The sequence below is a fragment of the Aplidium turbinatum genome, chromosome 3 (assembly GCF_918807975.1).
Source record: "Aplidium turbinatum chromosome 3, kaAplTurb1.1, whole genome shotgun sequence".
In the NCBI taxonomy this organism is placed as follows: Eukaryota; Metazoa; Chordata; class Ascidiacea; order Aplousobranchia; family Polyclinidae; genus Aplidium; species Aplidium turbinatum.
In genome coordinates this window covers 41,313,119-41,336,171 of record NC_137474.1, presented here as the reverse complement: position 1 = coordinate 41,336,171, position 23,053 = coordinate 41,313,119, and the positions used below count along the sequence as shown (strand labels likewise).

At 38.9% G+C, this 23,053-nt stretch overlaps 1 protein-coding gene across 1 annotated transcript; it reads right to left on the bottom strand.

Moving 5' to 3' along the window:
• Positions 1–8,609: 8,609 nt before the first annotated feature.
• Positions 8,610–21,887, bottom strand: LOC145767539 (ras association domain-containing protein 2-like). The gene is made up of 10 exons (XM_082579381.1): positions 21,790–21,887; positions 18,880–19,030; positions 17,810–17,862; positions 17,028–17,056; positions 15,488–15,577; positions 13,917–14,032; positions 13,134–13,287; positions 12,533–12,654; positions 9,425–9,522; positions 8,610–8,957 (listed from the first exon to the last, which is right to left on the bottom strand). Exons 1-10 carry the CDS (start codon positions 21,828–21,830, stop codon positions 8,903–8,905), a joined length of 909 nt encoding a protein of 302 aa, XP_082435507.1. The 5' UTR covers positions 21,831–21,887; the 3' UTR covers positions 8,610–8,902.
• Positions 21,888–23,053: the final 1,166 nt, after the last annotated feature.

Genomic DNA, 23,053 nt, shown 5'->3' with positions numbered 1-23,053 from the left:
TATTGCGAAATTAAATAATTGGCCAGAAGAGACCGGCGGCCAAACTTGGCCGATTGAGGAGGTAGCACCGGCGGTCATTCAAGCACTACTTAGCGGCCATGGCCGAAGGCTGCTTTGAGGCTTGACAGTAGGTTACATCATTATAACATAGCATGATGCCCTTCTTTGTATACCGGACACTTGTAGGTTATCATTACTCAATACATCGTGAGCTGATAGATTAGCATTGTCGCTATATCTTATCTTAAAACTTGAAAAAATTGGCCTTTTAGTAAACAAAAGTGCCCTTTTTTCGTAATCTTGCCCCCCCAGTCAAAAATCGTTCCGGCGCCCCTGCTGGTGATCCAATATTTCATGTTTAAACAGGTTTGACACTGAAACAGGTTTAAACAGGTTTGACACAAGTCGTACGAACGATGGTGCAATCTCTGCTCATGTTTAGGAAAAATTCCATGACGTAATACGCTAAGATTCAGTAGACCTGAACGGGACGTTTGATTAGGTGAACAATTGTCTGGAACAATCCTGCATTGCGGGAATATGGGTAAAACTTTATTCTTGTCAAGAAAAGTATTATGAAGCATTTATTCACTATGTGAACACTGAGCAGTGCTGAAAAACTACACTTTAAAGGGGAAATTTCTTTATTCATGGTTGGTAGTTACTAGCAATAGTCAACATGGTTATTGGCAATAGCTTGCATTAGTAAATTACCACAAACAAGGTACAATAATGTGTGTTCTGAATACTACCATCTTGTTTTTGCCAAAATTTCGTCAACCCATTGAGTGTGTACAAGAATAACCAGTAGGCCTACCCAGTGGCGTAGCCAAGGGGGGGGGTTGGGGGTTACAACCCCCCCTTTGGCACGTGTGTGACGTCACGATATTGAGAATGATGCTTTCAGTCTAAAAAAAATTGCCTAATTTTAAACAAAATTGCATTAAAAGAGAAAGTTTTGCCAATACCAAACATCTCAGCCAGGAATTAGCAACAAGAAAACATAGAGACTTAGCTTTATTTCCGAAAAATGCCAAAAAAAACATGATCTTATCCTTTTGCTATGCCACCAAACACCACCATTTTACAGGAATATTCGTAGCCACATTTTTGTTGAAAATGCTCTCAGAATGCACCAAATTCAAAGTAATTTTTCAAAAATTTCTGGGGGAGGCCCCCCGGACCCCCCGCCGCTGGGTCGTCAAAACCCCCCCTTTCAAAATTCCTGGCTGCGCTACTGGGCCTACCGGTATACTAACATCGTAGGCTACTTTCCATAAAAGGAAAAAGAAATTAACTCATCTACATTACGTCATGTATCAAATTGCATTAATTCAATGTTTGTCAGGTTTACTGCCACAAACATGCCTGAGAATGAAGAAGAAAGTGAAACAATGTAGGCCATAGGGCTATGCAAAAAACATATGCTGCTGCCAAGCACACACACTTAGGAATTTCAGCACACCAATAAAACCAATTTTACTAGTTTAATGTTTTTCAAGGGCACTATAATGAAACTAAGCTGCAAATTGTAAAAAGTTTGCAACTTTTCCAGAAAAATATAAAAAAAAACAAAAAACGCGTGTTTTTTTTGGCCCAAGTTTTTTTTGAAAAAAAACACGTTTTTTTAAAAAAAAACGGTTCGTTTTTTTGCATTTACAACTCTAATCACAGCTTGATGCGCAACGAGACCTCGCAAACGGGTATCAAACAAAAGCGGCCTTAGCGAGACGAGGGCAACAAGATTTGGATTTTTTTGTTGCTAAAACGCATGTTGTACACAATGACATCACGCTGAAACAAAAAACTCGCAAAGTTAATTTGGGTTTCCCCGCCCTTTAATGTAGTTTTTTCGCTACAACACACCAATACCTTCCAGCACTGCAGTTGAAAGAATGTTTTCAATGGGCAAAGACATATTGGAACCAAAACACAGCAAAATGTCAGATGAACACTTTCAGATGTATCTTCGTGGAAATTCAACATAAAACTTGTTTGTTTCGAGTGGTTTATACCGTGTGAATGTTTGGCACCTAGCAAACAAAATGAGTTTACGCTAGTGTATGCGCTGACGCCAGGGGCGGCGCCAGCCAAAAATGAGTGGGGTGGACAAAAATATTTCGAGGTAATATGAACAAAAGAATAGAATGGGGCCAAACTCTCCCATACATTTCCTCTGCGGTCCATAGAATTGCCAACTACGATCTTTGTGTTAGCAAGCTTGTCGTTATTTTATGTCATGGAGCTGCTGCAATGATAGGCGGCCTCATAAAAATTTATTGGGTGGCCCCTTAAACAGAATTTTAAAAAACCTGGCTATTACCGGTAGGGGAGACCGGGGCTAAAAGTAACAGGGGTAAGTTGTAACACTATCATTTTCTCCCCAACTAAACAGTAAAATGTATTTCTCTATTGCGCCCTCTATCAAGTGTATTGTAGCTAAGTTACAGAGAAACCCTCGTTTCAATATCTCTCCGTACAGTTGAGTTATAACGAAAAGCATTTTTTGCCTACTGAAAGTAAAATTTTAGAAAAATAAACTTGTAGTTACTACGACAAGAAAAAGTAAGCTAGAGGGCTGGTCTTTTTTTTTTTGATATAACCATTTACTTAGGTATTTAAAAAATTAAAGATGACCAAAAATATGTGGCATTTTATTGGTGAAATATCGAACAGTTTATGGCTAACTGCTATTGGGGCAAGATGTAACAAGAGCTGTGTTATGTTCTTTGGCAGTAAATGAGCTAGATTACTTGGTAACTGTTACAATTATGCGTAATTATAAAAGAAAAAGTGAACGTAGGAAGATTCCACCTGCATCACTGGAAATGAGTCTATTTAAAAAATTGCCAAAAATTACAACATATGCCATGTGACTTTGTACAGACTGGTTAAGAAAGTTAAAGGTAAATTTAACTAGCCTACCTAAGATAGCTTACTGATTGTAAGAAACAACATTGAACACCTGTAGGCCTATGTCTTTCGAGCGTATTCGAACAGTAGACCGGGAGAAAACTGGGTCAGGTGTGAAAAGTGCCATGGTTGGTCGCATTCTCAATGTACCGAGGGATTGCCAAAGTATTATTGTCACCTTTGTGAGGAGTAAAGGAAAAATGTGAATTTTTGAAATGCCTATTATATTGTGTGCAGTTTTGCTTCAGTGTGTACCTTCTGGTGAACATTTTCTGACCTTCAGGAGTGAATAAACCTTTCTTGAGCAAAAGTGAATGTTTAGTAAAGTGTTTGCTATTTATTAGCAGCAAAAATATTCTGTTACAACTTGCCTCTGCCTGTATTACAACTTGCCCCAGATCCGGGGCAAGTTGTAACGCTCGATTGAAGTTTTTCTAGGCCAATTTTCTCAAAATCCTTAATACATATCACAGGGCTTTAGGTGGAATAATATGCGTAAATAGTCTACCTATACAACTAATCTCCAAAAAATTCGCTTAGACTTGTTTTTACAGACATATAATAAATAATTCAAAAAATGTTACAACTAGCCCCGGTCTCCCCTACCTAATAATACCCATTGCCATAGGTTAAGAACAGAGATGTAGCCTACGTATACGCCGCAAATTCTACACCGCAAGTATGCGGCGTAGACTTTTTGTTTACGCTAACGCTCGCGGCCACATTTTTTTGGATAGTTTGTGCTTGAGGCTACGCCGTAAAGTTTTCGCGTTTTTTTAGCGCGTAGCGTCAACGCATAGGCTACTTTTTAATGTTTTTTTTTCGCTACAACACGCCAATACCTTCCAGCGCTGCAGTTGAAAGAACGTTTTCAATGGGCAAAGACATATTGGAACCAAAACACAGCAAAATGTCTGATGAACACTTTCAGATGCTTGCGTTTCTTCGTGGAAATTCAAAATAAAACTTCTTTGTTTCGAGTGGTTTATACCGTGTGAATGTTTGGCACTTAGCAAACAAAATGAGTTTACGTTAATGTATGCGCTGACGCCGCCAACTTTTTTTACAAGTTACGTTGACGCATACGGCGCATGGTTTTTCAAACGTTTGCGTTAACGCTGACGGCGTCAATATTTTTTGTATGCGCGTACATTACTGGTTAAGAATCACTGCACTAAAGTTTTATTTTGCGCTCGCAGGTCAGTTGAAAAGCTTTCACCATTTTTGAGGACCAGTGTTGTCGGCAATGTCTCGCTTCTGCTGATCTGCACCAGATGTTCAAGTCTTTGCAATGATGGCAGGTCGCAGATAATAGTTTATTGTCTTATTTTGCTGTGGATACGTTCACAAGATGCCACAGTCATGGGCAAAGTAGCAACAGTAGCAATAATTTGAAACAAATCGCTGTACAAATGATTTAAGATCGTTTTGTCCAAACAATTTCAAAAGTGAAGGCAGACACAATCACACGGTCCACTTTGGTGCTTTTCAATTTCTAGTTTCCACTTGTGACAATTAGCTGACCCCAAAAAAGAAGATCCTATTGCTGCCCAACCTGATTTTCATGGAAATTATAGAATTTGACTAAATATTCAACTTAAGGCAAATTTGATGGAGACATGTGCGTGTAATAAAATGCAGCTGCATTTGACATTAATTCACATGTTTGATCCGAATAGCCTAACGCTTTTTAAGTTCATTCAGCGTTCTGTCAAAGGATAAAGAAAAATCTCGTCTTAACTATTCTGTAATGGATTCAGATTCACTCCACGGAAGACTGTTGTAACCTATCAATAATATCTGACCATCTCAGAAATGGCTTGGTGGGTAGCGGCATCGCTTAGCCGGCGTAGTGGTTTCACTGGTAATTTGATTTCTATCCGCAAACAACGGTGTGTTGGAAACCAATTTGGTAAAATCTTCCTCTGAACGCAGTGAGTCAAATGCTCTTGTCAAGTCGTTGATTCAGCAACCCCAGTGGTGAAATCCATTTCTTCACTTTTTAAATAATCTGAAGCCTGTTTACTTAACGAAAAGCATTTATGAAGAATTAGACTAGCAGTAACAAATTCAGTTTGCTTGATGCGGAACAAACATCCAGTAGATACACCATTACATTCGTTTGACATTTGTTGGAACATTGACAGCAGTGCTGAATATAGGCTACATTAATAACAACATCCAGATCATCTGAACGTGCAGACCAATGAGACCATCTAGTAGCCTATCAGATAACGAGCGCAATGCAATTTTTCCAGACGTGATTCCATCCTTTTTAAAATGCTCTTTATACAAAAAAATGTATCTTGGGAGAACAGTCCATAAAGTTGTAGATGTTACCAATTGTTTTGACTGTCGCTACGTTTTCAACACTGTGCCCAAGCGCAAGATTTAGTCGGTGTGCAAAACAATGAAAATATACCGACGGTTTGGCACCCGCTGCAATTAGGTGTTGCTGTGCACCTTCATCCTTGCCTGACATGTTGGTGGCCCCATCAAAACCTTTGACTATTAGGTCTTACAAAGCTTGTGTCTCAGCTGTGATAAAAGCCATCACCTCAAAATGGTAAAATTAGACTACAGTCAATCAATACAATAGAGCGATAACCATGAAGATTCTTTATTTCTTCGTATGTCAATGCTGCAACAGTAATTCATAAGTAAGAAGTTGAAATTAATTTATGACGCAGTCACTAGGCCCCCCTAACCCCCTGCATACACCCCCCAAGTTTTCTCATCGGATCTCGACGAATTACAAAATTGACCATAAATAGAAGTGGGGTGGACATGTCCACCCCAGTCCCCCCCGTGGCGCCGCTACTGGCTGACGCCGCCAACTTTTTTTACAAGTTACGTTGACGCGTACGGCGTATAGTTTTTCGAACGTTTGCGTTTACGCTGACGGCGTCAATATTTTTTGTATGCGCGTACATCACTGGTTGGAGCATGAGTTTGTGGACGGAGAAGCTTCAAGATCAAGCGGCGCTGGTTCGACTCTCGGGGTGTGCGCTTGAGCAACGCATTCCAACTAGCCTACTGCTTTCCATTCAGCGACATCTAATGGAAGGAATAATTTCCCGGCAACAACATCTTTACTCAACCATCTGAAACTTCACCCGGTTAATCTTGGTAACCTGCCTTGCATCAAGAGCCTCTCCAAGTATGAGCAACTACCAGGAATATTTTATCAAGGCTTTGTCAGTCCGAGGATAAAGATTCAAAACCAACTGACCACGTTATACATATCTTGTTGCCAGTGGCGTATATTCAGGGTGTTCAAGGTGTGCACTGAACACCCCAAGAAATCCAGAAAAAAAGAAAATTTCCATCGGTTGTCGATGTTCTTTACTTTCATGATATTCTAACATCTTGCTGCATGCTGATTGCTTTCTTTTCAATTGCAAAACTCGTCCCCTTCTAATTTTAATACTCCAACGTTTGAGGTCATTGCCTTTAATTTTTTTCGGTCATTTCCTTTAAGCTGGGTGTGCACTGTGCACTGACAGCTTGGCGAGTGCTATTTAAAATAAACAATTAAGAAAAATGACGTCACAATGCAGCGAAAACAACAATGGTTGATCTGAACACCTTGGCGCGTCATTGGGGGAATCCCAGGCAATAGCAAGTTTTAGCTTGTTGGATTAGAGCAGGGGTCACCAACCTTTTTTGCATGCGGGCCACTTTGGCACTAAGGAGAGCTTTGGCGGGCCGCACTAATAAAATTTTAGGTAGGTTGACTCTTATGCTAGAAATGGACGCATTTCGTACCCAGTATCCAGCGTTACATGTTGTTACTATTTATCTTAGAATACCGCAGCAACAAAATTAGTCGAACAACGCTACTGCCAGGCCAAGCTCCTTTAACAACACTTTTGACTTCTTTTAACAATGTCTAATAAGCAAGGCCACTTGTTTTGCGCACTTGTAGCGAGGCGAACGATTTTATTAGAATATTCATCGCCAAGCAAGAGTGATGTTGTCACTTTGCTTCGCAAAAGATATCTTGCAATTAACAGTTTCAGTAACCAAAGAAATGTTTGACACATCGCAATACAGGCAAAAACAGTGACCTGCTATATGCTGCTAACATATCAGCGAAAAATAGGCTCCAACAACAGGGAGAAACAAACTAGGCACCATGAAACAAACGCTTGTAGAAATCACCGAAACAAACGTTTCTATCGTAACTCATGAACGGTGTTCCTTCTAAAAAAGCAATGAGTTGGTTTTTCATCTTTTTGTGAGAGTTTATAAAACCATATTTCTTGATTATTAGACAACTGTCACTTGCGGTGCTTATCAGCATGGCAAGAATTGTTGATTAACAACATTTTGCAGTACCAAACTAAATATTTTCATAATACAACCGGAAGTTGTCTTATGAAAATACAACCATAATACAACTAGAAGTAATTCAACCAACACCTGTCAGAAGATATTTCGTTTTCTTGATACAACCAGAAAACGTCTTTAAATTTATATATAATATTTTGCCAATTTATAAATTGAGTTGGCACACCGGCCTATTTTGCTAACAAAAACTTGCTTGAAGGGAACACTGCTCGTGAAACACAACAACGGTGAAACGCACACTAGTGTTTACATGACACTTACAAACTTAAAATAAGCAACCCTATGCTCACAGACAATTTCGAAATACGAAAACGGACGTTTTAGTCAACCACTGGGACAGTGTGGCTGGACATCGCATTGGAATAACGTTAAGCGACCCCCACCTAGAACTACAATCTGAATGGTCGGTCGGTGGAATCGTATGCAAAGCGAAAATATGCTTCCCGGAAAGTATTTTTGGTTATACTTGTACGCTGATACCTTCCGCGGGCCGCAGCGATACAGCGTGACGGGCCTCCATTTGGTGACCCCTGGATTAGAGTTTGAGGTGATCAGAGTTGGAAACAAGATAAGATAAAATGTTTTTTATGCACCAAGTGCCAGTAAATTAGGACTAGCTTGTCTGAATCTGCAACAAAGCTTATGGCAACAGCCAATATCATTGATGCAGCATTCTAAAACAACACATCTAATCGTTTTGTAATTAGAGTGTTTGTATGTTACTGGTATTGTACCTTTTTGCTGAAACACCTTAATTATGTAGCAGGTGCCAGCTGACTCAAAGTCGCTTTCTGTGTCTTCTGGTTTGTCTCACATTAATTATTATTGCCTATGTTTGTTTCGTCTTGGGTGTACCACCGGTACGGTATATAATATATATATATTAAAATGTGAAGCCAATGAACAAAATGATAAAAACTGAACTGAAGTATTTGACTTTAGAAATGCAACTTAATGTTTGATATTATTAAGTCTTTCATTCAATAGGCGCTGTCAAATAAATATCTATTTATGTATTCTTCTCCATTCCGACAACATTATTTTTGTCAGTTCTGTTCATGTTTAGATTTTGTGCTGAAAATGCTCTCAGAACGCACCAAATTCAATGTTAATTTTAAAAATTTTATGGGGGAGGCCCCCCAGACCCCCCGCTGTTGCTCTGCCGTCACTGAACACCCTGTCAAAGTGGTCACGGTACGCCACTGCTTGTTGCCTAGCATAACCTGACAGCAAGCGTAAGTATAGGCTAAGTAAAAGCGAAAACTTAAAAATATGACACAGTTGTTTGCCTTTGTGACAACGCTTTTTTATTTCTACACGATACGTCACAGCATGCTCAATAATTGGCTTCCTTCTCTGCCATAAATTCAGCTCAAATTTTCATCATTTGAGAAGCACCTAATCCGACTATCTTGGTTATATAGCTATAGGCTACTTAGTGAGTCATTCATGTTCATTGCACTTTAAAGCTGCTTTTTCTAGGGCTCCGGCCTACGCTTTCGCATTGAACGAAATAAAATTATCATAATTGCCAAGTGCGGTGAGGATTTGAAACATCTTTGCTATCACTGACGGTGTGCAGTTCTAATCCAAATTTGAATATAGGTTTGTAAAATATAGCGTCCCAAGTTAGAGTTCAAGTTGTGGCTTCTTTGATTCTACTGCTCAACATTTTGCGATAGATTTCGTATCTGTAACAAAAATGCAGTAAAAATATAATTTTATTGCATTAATTTAAAAAAATGTCAAGCAATTAAATGTTATGCACATCAGATAAATTTCATGCCAAGTCTCAACTTTTCGTGGAGTGGTTTAGCATCACGGTGTTAGGAGATGAATAAAAATAGCAACTGTTACGAAATGTAAGCCTTCACCCGATGCGATGACACGGCATGTAAAGTGTTGAAAGCAACGCATATCTGCGAAGGATACAGAACTACATAAAAACACTTTACTATATATTAAGCAAGCCAGTTTGAAACAAAATAGTTTTGTAAAGGTTTAGGGGGACGTTTTGTACGGTATCTCAGTTTCTGCATAATAGAACAAGCACAAATTTGAAGTAGGCTACCGTAGCCTATAAGCAGGTATAAAATTTCGACTGATTCAAATGCAGCGTAGGCTACATTGTGAATAGGCTATGTTTCACGATTCTAACCTTTCTTTAAGTTTCATCACTGCTTGGTCTTCTTCGTCGCAAAATCTGTCAAGGACAGCTTGCAGCAGGCTTGTATCAAGCTTGATGTATTGGGCAACCTACATGTTCAATTGGTGTAAACGGTGTTGATCAGGAGCGGGAACAGCCATAGGCTACAACCGTTTCAACAAAACACAATGATTTGTAGGTCTAGGTCAGTGGTTCCCAACCTTTTTTTGGCTGTTACCCTAATCTCCAGCCTGAAGTGAGCCAATTACCCCCACAATCAATTTTCAAAAAAAAAGTGTTTATTGCTACGTATTTCAAAGGGCCAACTCTGACAATCAAAGTGCAATAAGTTACAATACTGAATGCAAGATGAAAATGCGTGGTAAACATTCAATGCGAAAGTTGGGCCTGGACTTCAGCCGCCAGCTTTATGACATCGGTTTCGACATCTAGGCGATTGCGCTTCTTTGCCTTCATTCCCAAGACAGTTGAAAATCCTTGTTCACAGCGATACGTTGTTGAAAAAGATGTCAGGATATTTAATACCAGTGTCGCTAACGTTGGTGCGTCCTGGAGTCTGCTAAACCAGAAGGGTTTCAAGCCTTTCCCCTTGAAATCAAGTTTCAACGCTTCGTTCATGCGGAGAGTAATAAATTCTTCTTTGGTCGGAAAGTCGTCATCATCCACCTGGCTGTCATCACATGTGAAAGGCTCAGTGCACCATTAGAGACTAGCCGTATCCAAATTCGGAAAGTAGTTGTTCATCTTCTTGGCTAGCTGGCCTAAGTGGTCAGCTATGTCCTCCTCCAACGCCGCTGTCAACTTAAGTTCATTCGACTGTTGAGCGTCTAAAACTGCGCCACGGTGCCTCTTCCAACTCGCTTGTTCCACAATTTAACCTTTGCGATAACTGCTGCTACGGCTAGTTCGGTGTCGATCGCAATTACATTCTTGCCTTGAATTAAAAGATTGCCTTTGTTCAATTCACCAAAGATATCAGCCAGATAGCACAGCTGGCAAATCCACTGTTGGTTAGAGAAGTTTTCAGCCAAGTCGGACTTCTTTTTTATCAGAAAACCATGGACAGCCTCACGAAGTTCGACCAGGCGGGTTATCATTTTGCCACGAGACAGCCATCGTACTTCTGTGTGGTACAGTAGCCTAATGCTTCGTATCTTTCTTCCATCTTCTTGCACATTTTCTTGAAAAGACGGCTGTTTAATTCCTTCGCTTTTTATAAAGTTTACAACCTTCACTTGCTTCGCTGTTTCTAAATCGGGTCTCGTTACCCCACAAAAACAGGCAAATTACCCCCCAGGGGTAATTTACCCCTAGGTTGGGAACCACTGGTCTAGGTTAATCAATCTGACCTTGAAAATACACCGTAAATAAAGTTCCTTTTTTTTTTGGGGGGGGGGGTGTCAATCGCCTCCCCCATTTGGGTCCGCCACTGGTATCAATATAGCCTTACGTCCAGATGTTAGTGAATACAATAGGCTATTTAGCCTACGTCCAAATAGGCCTATAGCCTACCCTTGTCAAAATTGTGCACTAAATGCCACAAAATTTTATTGTTTTTGGTATCATGTTGTACCGTATTTAAGTTTCTTAGTGACAAATTTCAAAGTATTTCATTGATCGGAAATCAACCGCATTTGTCGGCTTCTTTTTGTTGAAGTACGGTAAGTTATAATGTTAATGTTACCCTCTGCACCACATCAAGTAACCTAGATATTTTATGCACTATGCAGGTATATCCAGGAGCGCCGGAACGATTTTTGACTGGGAGGGCAAGATTATAAAAAAAGGGCACTTTTGTTTACTAAAAGGCCAATTTTTTTTTCAAGTTTTAAGATAAGATATAGCGATAATGCTAATCTATCAGCTCACTACAGTATTGAGTAATGATCTACAAGCGTCCGGTATACAAAGAAGGGCATCATGCTATGTTATACTGATGTAACCTACTGTCAAGCTTTAAAGCAGCCAGCGGCCATGGCCGCTAAGTAGTGCTTGAATGACCGCCGGTGCTACCTCCTCAATCGGCCAAGTTTGGCCGCCGGTCTCTTCTAGCCAATTATTTAATTGCGCAATAGAATGATTGTGGATTAACTGTCGAAAACATGCAGTATCAAAGAGTGACGCAAAGTTAGATCAGCACGTCATAATCGCCACTGTTGTATTGTGCGAGAGCATTTGCTGTTGTATGGAATATATCCATCTGCGATCACCAGCGCTGTAAGTCTTGTTTGAAATTCCCGGCGTTTATTTTAACAAAGTCTTAATCCGAAAAGTGTAAATTTACATCGGCTGGCAATATTGTCGTTTTTATGTCGATTCGATGTTGTCGGACATTGAATCGTTGTTAAAAAGGAGAACTAGGTTAGTTGACATCCGAGGGGAAAACATTTTTTGATCATATTTTGCAAAACTTATGCTACTTTTAGTAATGTCCTTCACATTATTAAAATACTTATTTTATTACCTTGCCGTCATCGTCAACACATGTCGAAAGTTGTTTTTCGTTCCAAAAAAGAATTCTAGGGGAATGGCGAACTTCTTTAAAATCAGCCACATTGGAGACACTTGTGCGAGTGTCGTTGGATGGTCCCGCAGTAGCCTACTGGATGACAATCCCGATAAAGCAGTTATTGCGTGGTGCAACGATTCTATTGTCGGACGTCGCCCAGGCCCAGACTTCAACAACGCTAAGTGATCATTTTAGCATTGTTGCAAGTTTAATTATATTTACTTGTGCTATCGTGATTTTTTTTGTATTTTGGCCTCCAAGCACGCAAATTTGGCCGCCGAGAAAGAGTTCCCGGTAGGCCACGATGGCTGCCAAAAAAAAAAACGAGTAGGCCTATTAAGGCCTGTACTGTGTTGCAAAATTTTGTGCCGTAAATATTATTTTGAGGCAAAAATGAAAGATTATAATTAGGCTAAAAGCGAATAGCAGAAATTGTTATATTACAAAATGTGCAGTAGCTTACATGACTTCAAAAGGGCACCATTGCCCCCTCTGCCCCTCCATCTGCAGAAAAATTGAGGGCAGGGGGGGCATCCGCCCCCCTGCTCCCCCGCTTCCGGCGCCCCTGGGTATATCCTGTGAACGCTTACCTCATGCGAGATTTCCTGATGCATTTTTCTTTCCATCAGAAAGATTTTACCGAGTTTTTCGTTTGGACCAAGCATCACTCGACTCAACAGAGGAAATTCATCGTAAGGAAGTTCACGCCTTTCTAGCGATAACACATTAATGTAATACTAAATATACAGTCGAAAGACAACACAGGCGTAGGCTAATGTGTGAAAAATAGCGTCAGAAAAGCTGAAGGACAAACTTTATGAAGCAATGATAGGCTACTGTAGCGATCCAATATTTCAAAAATGGGAGCAGACCATGAAAGGGCTCGCATTCTGCGTGGAGAGAAAACAGATTTTATTTTTTGTTCTCTACTCGTGTCTGTTCTCTCTCCAGTCAGAATTCGAGCCCTTTTATGGTCTGCTCGCTTTTTCATGTTTATAATATTGGATCGCTACATAAGACCAGTAGGCTAATATTGTATGGGATGGAAGCTGTGTCCTTGACAAAGTCACAGAAACGGGAAATGCTTCGACGATTTTTGGGGTTGGAAAAGTTGAACCGAATGAGTAACAAAACTGTAGACTACAAAGACGACTGTAAGTCGGAAGCTGAAAAATAATTTGAGACTCCTACCTTCGGTTTCCTTCACAATATAGAAGGAGAAATCCTCCGGCGGATTCTCCACACGAAACTTGTTCAGCAGTTTAACCATGACGTCATTCGCATTATTTAGACTTGAAACTCTGACCTTGGTCACTGAGCCGAACGCAGGTGTAAAAACAGAAGTCTGAAATAAATTATTAGGGTACCTTATAGCTTCGGTACAGAGTTTGTTGTCAGTAACACAAAACCACAAACACAAAAACCAAATAATAGTAACTTACAGGATTAAACAAACTGTGCCCTTTTAAACACGGACAAAATTACTGTAATGCGTCATTGCTAGTCTTTTATGGCATCTGTTTGGAAGATATATTCATTAAGAAGGCACTTCGAATTGCTTCATAAACTAGCTTTGGCTACTATTTTACTTGCAAATTGAAAAAAATATACGAAACAAGTAAGACATAAAATGAAAAGAGTAAACATGGTTATAAAACGTAGGCTAAATAAAAAAGTGAATAGGCTATGTTGAAAAAACGAAGTTTTATAAAGATGGTCTGAGAATTATGCATTGGCGGTTGATTGCGTTCAGCTATGGACAGTATCAGTACAATTGTCTTAGCTATTGGGCCACATCAACTTTACAAGTGCTCATGCAAGTACTTTATTTAAGAAATTGTAAATTTATTGTTGGTAAACACTCTCACTCGGAATCACATTTTAGCCCAGCTTTGTCGTTTCTAACACGAGTTTGTTCAATAACCATCTCTGATCTTCTTTTTTTAAAGATGACATTATTTCAACTACACATACCCGATGGTTGTAGACGTGCCCATTAATCGAAGCTCGGTATCTCAAATGGCGCCCTGCTTTTGGCCGCATGACAACGCTGTTGATCCTCATGAGCTTGTCATTAACTTCCAAACTTTCTGAAAATTACAAACCAATTTTGAAACTTGCTCCAAACCTTTGTTTGATACGTTACAAAACTTTGCAGAAAGCAACTGTTGGAAGATAACCATGCTATTGTTTGTTACGATAAAACTGAACATCGATCGATTTTTGCCTTAAACTTATAAAAATTTTGTCCACTGGACGACACCGATTTTCACAAGCCGGGTCGCAACTTTGTAAAAGGTACCATAAAAAATCCCCTTTGAGCAACAAAGGAAAACGTATATCCTAGGTCAGTTTAGTCATTGGTTCGCCATCGGTTGGCTTTAGGGCGGTGGTAGTCATTACATTGACGTGGGTTTGATTCCCACTACAGCTGTTGCTCTTTTTTTCTTCTGTAATTACCACACAAAGTTGAAAGGGGATTTTATAATGGTACCTTTTCAAAAGTTGCAGCCGGGTCTTGAACTCACGAATCAAACAAGTTGGTGAAGGGGAATAGCTTGTCTCAATAGCCTGTATAGCCTATCAAACAAATTTTTCACATTCTTTGACAATAGTTAACTTTGACAGAAATTTAGAACAGGCTAGTTGACTTTGCTGGCAGCAGCAGGCCATAATTAAACCGGGCAGGATTAAATAAAGCGCAAAAGTTAAGAAAGTGGCTTAATAAAAAGGCTCGGTTTTTCAACTTAAAATTTTGTTTTGGATTTTTTGAAGCACTTCTGACAAATCACAAAGCTCAATAAATAATTTGTAAATAAATTCAAGCGCTGCTTGTAATGTCATAATTAATGAGCAATTAATAAAGGTGTCTAGACAGGCACTCTTCAAAAAATTAGCATCACATAAGGTTTTTGTTCCAATTCATGGTTGTCCAATTTAGGGTTGAATTTATACTACCGGTACTTGTAGTACGGTAGTTTTCGACAAGTATTTGTAAAAAAAGGTATTTCTTTGAACTTTCCAAATTAATCATTATTAAACAGGTTACCTGCTATAAGATGAGCTTTATGTTTGCTATCACTTTAAAAATTAAACATTTATTATTCTATAAACAGACATAACCCAGCAACAACACTACATTTAACATTATAAAAAAAGCAATAAGCGAACGTTTTCGGCTAATAGTGTTTTTTTCGTTTTTTATTTTTTATAATGTTAAATGTAATGTTGTTGTTGGGTTATGTCTGTTTATGGTTTTTAAAACTAGTTACCTCTCTACACAAATTGTATTTATTATTCTGTTTATAAAACACTTTTTTAGTATTTTACACGGACAGACTCAATTTTTGACTCAATTCAAGCTCTGCAAGAAGCTTTCCCAGTCCGAGGATAAAGATTCAACCAATCAATCAATCAATCAATCAATTTTTGAACATTTAAATTTCAAATTCGGATTCAAATTATAAGATATTTTTACCCATTGTCAACCCTAAAGCTGCAGGCTAAAAACAAAACGCCGAATTTGTTTCTTTAGAAGCAGTTACCTTCCTTGTCCAAAGTTGGAATGCTCAGGCGTGGTCCACTTGCTCGTTGTCTCGAGCGACTCCATGCGGCGTTAAGATCGGAAGCTACATCTGGATGACAAGCACAATACTGGAGAATAAATAACGAGAGATACGAAGAGTCAGTTCAGTCAGTTAACTAATCACGATGGAGAAGCTGAACTGATTAAACTTGTTACAAATATACAGTATTTAGTTTCCTGATGAGGGTTTAAGTTAAGTCGAAAACGTTCGACTGTTTAAATTATAATTTGTAAATACTGCGTGTGTAGGCTAATGTATTCTTATAACCCTCAATCCTGTTGGGATGTGCATTGCCAGTCTGTGTTACAAGAAAGCAAACTCTCTTCCGTGATTATATTTTTCGATTAGCTCGTGTTGCATGATTCGTATTAGGTGTGTCCAGGTTTTTTTTTTAAGGTTTGGTTTGGGTGACCGCTAAGTAGTTTTAAGAGACCGCAAGTGTTTCATTTAAATAGGAAAAAATAGCCAAAAAATAGCCATAACTACATACAATCAACGCAACATAAAATGAATTATTCGACAAGGCACAGCTTAAATGATTGTGACAGCGACTAAACAGCCTGCCCAACACGGCCGCCAAACAAGTTTGCTGCACAGTCAAACAAAGTGTGCTTGTTGGGGTAGCCACTTTAACAAGTCGAAATTCTGCCACTAAAAATGACTAGAATGAAACCGCCAACCAATCATAAGCTACAGTTTAAGTGACGTGAACTATTGATCGTAGGCTACATTCGTATTATCGGCAAGACATAGCAAGAAACAACTATTACTTTTCTACTGTAGTTGCAAGTCCAAATTTTGGAAAACCGCTGGAGAAATTTGGGGGACCATTTCGGTCACCCAAAACACCTTAAAAAAACACTGGCTGTGTCATCAGGTAGAGAGAGCACTGTAGCAGTAGGTTCGGCACCTGTGTAGCCCAGAATACACGGCTGTGTCTTAACATGAAGAGTAGAAACCACCTTAAATGGACACGAAGATTGGCTTCATTGCCGTCCGGTCTCCATAAACTAAATCTTCAACCACTAAGCCAGGATACGACAAAAATTGTTCTTCACAAATACTGTAAGAACAGTCTTTTCTATGAGTGGTGGTAATAATTTTCTTATTTTGAATAATTCATTGTTTTGCTGACAAATAAAATTTACTTATGAATTAGTTTAGTTCAAGATTTTTTAGCTTGATTTCTATGCCACACAGTAGTTAGTTTAATGATGTTATTTGTTGGTTAAAACTAGTAAGACATTTAAACGTTTTTTGTGTAATAATCTATAGGCATAATGAACTTATGCAATAAACTGAGTTTCGCTATTAGCAGTATGATCGTTGTTTGCGTTATAATTGTAGATACTAACGACCTGTTTAGCCTGATGCTGCGAGTTTGCTGTGGTAATAGCGAATTGCACCAGCTTTCGGAACACAGTTCGTTAGGTATATGCTATCACGAGTGGTGTTGAAGTCAGTCGGTCTTTAACGATAACGACAATAAAAAACTTACTTCCTTCTGAAGAGTTCATGGGACCATTCCTGTAAAAGAGAACGTTGAATTGTTGGATATATTTTAAGGCCTAAAACTGTAAGGTTTGCACTAATAGTCGCCCCGTTAGCTCAGTGGTTATGCGCCCGCCCGGATAACTCAGTTGGTTATAGCGCTTGTGACTTCATGAATGAAGATTGAAGAAGCTTCAAGATCAAGGGGCGCTGGTCCGACTCTATGAGTGTGGGCTTCAGCAACACATTCTGAGGAATGCTCTCAATTCAGCGGCACTTTTTTTTGTCGTATCCAGACTTACACCTGGTGGTTGAAGATTTAGATTAAGTGGACGGGAAGGCAAGGAAGCCAATCTTCGTGTCCACCTTCAAGCATGCCTTTAAGTGTCCTGCCACAGACACAGCTACATGCTCTTGAGCGGTGTCGAACCGGCGCCCTTTCCAACGTCGTTCCAGGGCTCTCACCACTCGGCTATGCAGCCGACACTAGCTAGACACAGGCACCTAATAGATGGAATAATTCCCCGGCAACAACACTTCAACAATCGGAAACTTCACTCTGCCAATCTCGTAACCGGCCCTGCGTCAAGTGCCTCTACAAGTACCAGGAATAACCTATCAAGGCTTTGTCAGTCCGAGGATAAAAATTCAAAACCAAACCAAACAAACATTTACAATTCAGAAAATCTAGTTTCATTGAAAGTTATTTTTTCATTTACATTGCAGAGCATGAAGCATTTTGCCAAATCTTTTCTGAAAACAAACGTTGTTTAACATCAAATTGCTCACTTTTCACCATCCAATTTTCGAGGTCGAATTCTGGCTTCCGCATGGTCCGCGACCTGTTGGTATGCAGTATCAGTTAGCAAAAAACTGTAATTTTCCACTTGGCGACATTGAAACGATGTAAATATAGCAACTTTAGTGAACTGAGACTGGGATTGTTTAAATGAATGAAGGCCCAAGCGTGCCTGAAGCTCGTGTTTTTTAAGAGATGAGTTTATTCGTTGGTAGCCTATAGGGAGAGTAGTTTAAATTTAAATTGAATAGGGCTGAAAGAACACGTTAATTCAGGCTACACATAAAACAAGTAATACTCTGCAATCCTTGCATAAATAATTACATTTCGATCAAAAAAAGCAAACTTTTTTAAATGTTGTCTGGTATTACTAAGTTGCGACCCAATAGGTCAGTTGGTTAGCACGCAACTTCTGGAACGAAGAAGCTTCAAAATCAAGCAGCGCTGGTTCGGCTCTCGGGGTGTGCGCTTGAGCAACGCACGTTAAGGACTGCTCTCTATTCAGAGACATATCAGGGATGAAATAATTCTTTGACAACAAGACTTCAACAATCGGAAAGTTCACTCTGTCAATCTCGGTGACCGGGCCTGCGTCAGTGGTTCAAAGCTACAAGTATGTGAAACTGCCAGGATCAAGCTCTCAAAGTAGCTTTCCCAGTCCGAGGATATAGATCAAATCAATCAATCAATCAGAGTTATTCTTCTTTTTTTACCAAATTTGAAGACATTTGAGAGAAACTGTATGCCAGTCTGCTCTGCTTTTGTATTGAACGCAGAAACTGAGACTGTGCAAAGTGGAGTTAAATCTTATTTTGTAAACATAGCTGTAAATGAGTTGTTACTTTAAAATAAGCGATTCCGAACGAAGTCGGGACAAAGGCATATTGAGTCGAAAAGTAACATTTTGAAGAGTTTAAACTGAAAACCAGAAAGAGTTAGGACAAAGGTAGACGTGACAACTAAAAGCAATAGGCTCGTCTGCCGACGTTGAATCAATGCAAAAATGACGGATTTTGCTGTCTGGGCTGCGTGTCAAAAATGAAACAAGATCTTGACCTACTTGAAGACGTATGACAGTTCGCAGGCCCCAATATATGTTCAATAACCCGTCTAATATAAGATCCTCCTGATCTTCTTGTCTTTTGTGCAGCCGTTCAGGCCTACCCTCGTAGTAGGTGTTGTAATCATTCACCCGAGACAAGAAATCGACCCTGTCAATCATTAATAGTATTATTTATTTGCATCAGACACAAAGTCCATAGAATCATAGAATTTAATTTCAAACCAACCTCTACACAAAATATCACATGAAGATCGCAACAAGCAGCCTTCCATACCAATCAAGATGCAAAATACTATTGCAGTGAATTAGAAAAATCTTAAATTGTAATTATAACCAGATGATATGACTTTGGACACAAGCGGATTGATACAATATTTGCTGCGTTTACTGTACAAACGCATATGAATTCTTTCTGAGATCAATAAATGTCAAAACGTGGTTCTGCACCTGATACTCTAGCACAGCATTTCTTAACTTGGGGTAAATTTACTCCTGGGGGTAAGTTTCCTCGTTTTAAGGGGTAAATGAGCTAACAATCTAAATATCCACATCAGTTAACAGGACAGAAAAATTGTGCCAGCTGTAGGTATTAATGGCCTTCCTAGTTCAGATTTTAACTGCTAATTCGAAGCTAGCCTAGTGGCCTATTGATTCTTTATCGTCGTCGTCGGCTTCTACTCGTGTCCGAGCATTGGTTTCGTCTTCAAATCGAATTTGGCTTTGGATGGTGATGTCGTATGTGGCTTTAGAGGCCCAATCTATGATGAAGAAGACTTGGGCAAAAGGCACATTGTATGGAGGGTGGGGGGCGTGGTAGTTTTAGTTTTATTTTCTAGTGTTTCGTTTTCTTGGGTTTTTTTTATCCTGTTTTTTTGTTGTTGTTGTTTTTTTTAAATGTTGATTGACTTTTTTCACAAAATCGAATTGAGTTGGAGTAAGCTTGTTAGGGTATGCACTGACGGTGCTCCAGCTATGATTGGTGCACAGTCTGAATTGATTTCCCTGATAAAGCAGAAAATTCCAGCAATCCAAGGAACTGCATAATTCACAAAGCGGCGCTTGTTTCAAAAACCATTCCGAAGAGACTTCATGAACATATGTATGTGGTAAACTGGTAATTAAAGTCGTTAATTATGTGAAAAGTTCAGCACACAACACTCGACTCTTCAACAACCTCTGTAAAGATATGGATGCCGATCATGCTGCACTTTTATATCACACTCAAGCTCGCTGGCTGTCAAAAGGGAACATGCTCTCTCGTATTTTCAAACTAAGAGAAGAGGTCAAGTTGTTTTTAGTTGCAAAATAAAAACACGATTTTTTTTGGCTTTGGTAGAGACGGATTTTCTATAAGTTATTAGCTTACCTTGCTGATATATTTGAAACATTAAATCAACTAAACAAGAAACTACAAGATCCAGGAAGCGACATAAGCGTGCGCACTGATGCCATCAATGCGTTTGTGGTAAAGCTCAATCTTTGGAAGTAACGAGCAAAAAACAATAACTTTACATCAGTTGACCGCTTGACGGAGATAACTGGAAATGATTTCAATCAAATCTTGAAGGAGAACATCATCAGGAGGACATCATCAGCCATCTTCAAAATTTGCAGGATGAGTTTGAACGATATATCATCAACGGTATTTTCCCGAGATAAATACTGGTAACATTTTGATGAAAGTAGCAAGAAATCCTTTTGTGTGTATAAAGCGAAAGATGTTCCTGAAGCAATCCAAGAAGAATTTATAGAATTAACAAACGATTTTTTGCAAAAGATGAGTTTCACTCTTGCAACCTAGAAAAGCTTAGAATTAAAATGCAACATTGCTATCCAAGGATAGGCATTCGTTGTACATTATCTACTACTTTACCAGACATTGAACAACTTGTTGCTAAAATCAAGGGCAGCCGTTGCATTGAATATAACTGATGTAATTTGTTACTTTCGTTTTTTAATAAATGAGCGCCATTTTATATATTGTGTAGAAATCTGATATGCATCTTTGCTAAAAGGATAAAACATGAAAAAAGGGTTAAGAACCACTGTAGCCTTATCATACTTAGATAATATTATGAACAATTTTATATTGCAAGAAACGTGGAGACGATCCAAAGCAGGAGTTTTATAATTCCACTATAGCTAAGCACAGACACGTTTTCTGTTGCTTTCTCAAGTGTTGTTAGTGTTGGTAGGCCGACGGGTAATCAAGTTTTAATTAATGTCTGTTTTTTCCGGTTATGATATCTTACAAAGTTGGTACTGCAATCATTAAGAAGATTTAAATATTTTCAATTGTTCTATCCACAAAATCAGTTGTGTTCAGTAACTTATGCTTTATTTTGATCATTTTTTCGCCATCATGAAAAACCTGTTTCAATATCTAATATAAACAGCTTATCTCTATTTTTAGGTCTAAGCTTATTGAAGAATAAAATACTTCATTGGAACAGAATTTCTACAGCCATAGGCTACGTATTATTGAACATGGCTGATTTAATTAGGCCTAATTAGCCTATATTTTGTGTGGTAAGCCGACATGCTATTTTATTTTATTTTGCAAGTGATTCTCATTTTCTGGCTCAAAAAACACACAAACAAATAAACATGTTGTGTGTGAGAATACTGAATTTAGCTTAGATTGCATTCTCATAAATTTTCGAATGTCGAATGCATGTATATGATTGTATGGTTAAGCTTACGATTTTTTTTTTTTGGGCAAATTTCGCTTTAAATATCTAAGATTTCGTTTCGACTCGAATTTTGAGACAAACTTTTAGTTCAATCAACTGCTATTTTGTTTCATAACATAAAAGAGATACGCAATGGCCGGAGTTAAGTTATACAGTAAAGTATAACAGGTTTTCCTCAAACTCAAGCTTTAACCAAACTAAAAGCTTTTCTCACCTTGGAAACGACCGGGAATTGCTCAAACGGATTTCTGACATCGTGTTCAAAGTTTATTTTTAACGCCACAACTCGTAATTGCAAACCTAATGCTTCAAATCTAGCAAGATAAAATTCAGAATCTACACAAATGCAAACGTTTACATAACAATTTTATTAAACTACCATTCAACGTTTTATAGGCAGAGAAAACTTTTTCTCGAACCCTAGAAAATTTCATGATCAGATCACCGCTTCAATGCGTGATGGAAATCTACAGATAAATCTGCATCAGGCATAGTTTAATCAATTATTTCTGAAAGTTCCTTGGTTTCATATTATCTGAGTTTACATAATAGATGCATTAAAAAGGCCTATAGTTCACTAAGAGTAACCAATGCTCATTAATATAATTTTCAAACCAAAAACATTAGCCTGCAGTAATTATTAAAACCTTATGGGGTAAGCTATAAGCATTAGGCTACTGACAATTATTGCAACTACAGCATTTCTGCAATTGACAGTCGCATTACTTTCGTTTTTGTTGCCATTCCATCAGCTGTCATTCATTTCGTGACAAAGCATGGCGCCCACTTGAGGGTGTGACGTCATGGTCACGTGTTTCCGAAAATACGCAGTGAAGGCCGATTGGCATCGTTGGCGACCAGCATGTCAGACCAAATTTGTACATTTCCTAAACTTGTTGGAGATTGGTTTAGTGTACTTAAAATTCAAAACCAAAATATAACTTTGTTGTTTATCAAACTTATAAAAATAAGCGTGAATGTGTTTAGCAAGGCTTTAAAATGTTCAAAATTGTTGCAACTTGGATTATTCTAGCAACGAAATCTGATGATGCTTCCCATGGAACAGCCTTCTTGTATCAGATTGCTTTCAAGGCCACAAACAATATTGTAAATACCGCAAATACCATTTGAAATGTTGTGATAAAATTACCAAATAGTCATTAGACACACCTTATATGGGACGTGTGTAGAGGAGAGGTGAACCCAGGTTGAAAGGTAGGCATATCCCTCGCAACTCCTGGGGCTAATAGGCACACGTAAATATCCCCAACGACAATATTTGGTTTGGCAGAAGGAGACATTACCTGACGGGTTGGCATCCTTTACGGCGGACCTCGATGAACAGAACAGCCGGTAGCCCATTGCAGACAGGAGGGTCCAATGGGTACTTTTGGACCCGGGTTTGGGATGGTTTTAAAGGCCCAGAACTTTTTAAGGTTCCCGGAATCATGAACAAACCACGCTGGATTTCGTTTTCT

Bases quoted from the DNA above. Each gene is read 5' to 3' on its own strand.
- LOC145767539 (XM_082579381.1), bottom strand. From the start codon at position 21,830: ATGTCAGAAATCCGTTTGAGCAATTCCCGGTCGTTTCCAAG. The intron at 17,057-17,809 runs GTGAGCAATTTG...TCTCTTTTACAG, and splicing joins CGAAAATTGGATGGTGAAAA to GAATGGTCCCATGAACTCTT. The intron at 9,523-12,532 runs GTAAGCGTTCAC...TTGAACATGTAG, and splicing joins ATCAGGAAATCTCGCATGAG to GTTGCCCAATACATCAAGCT.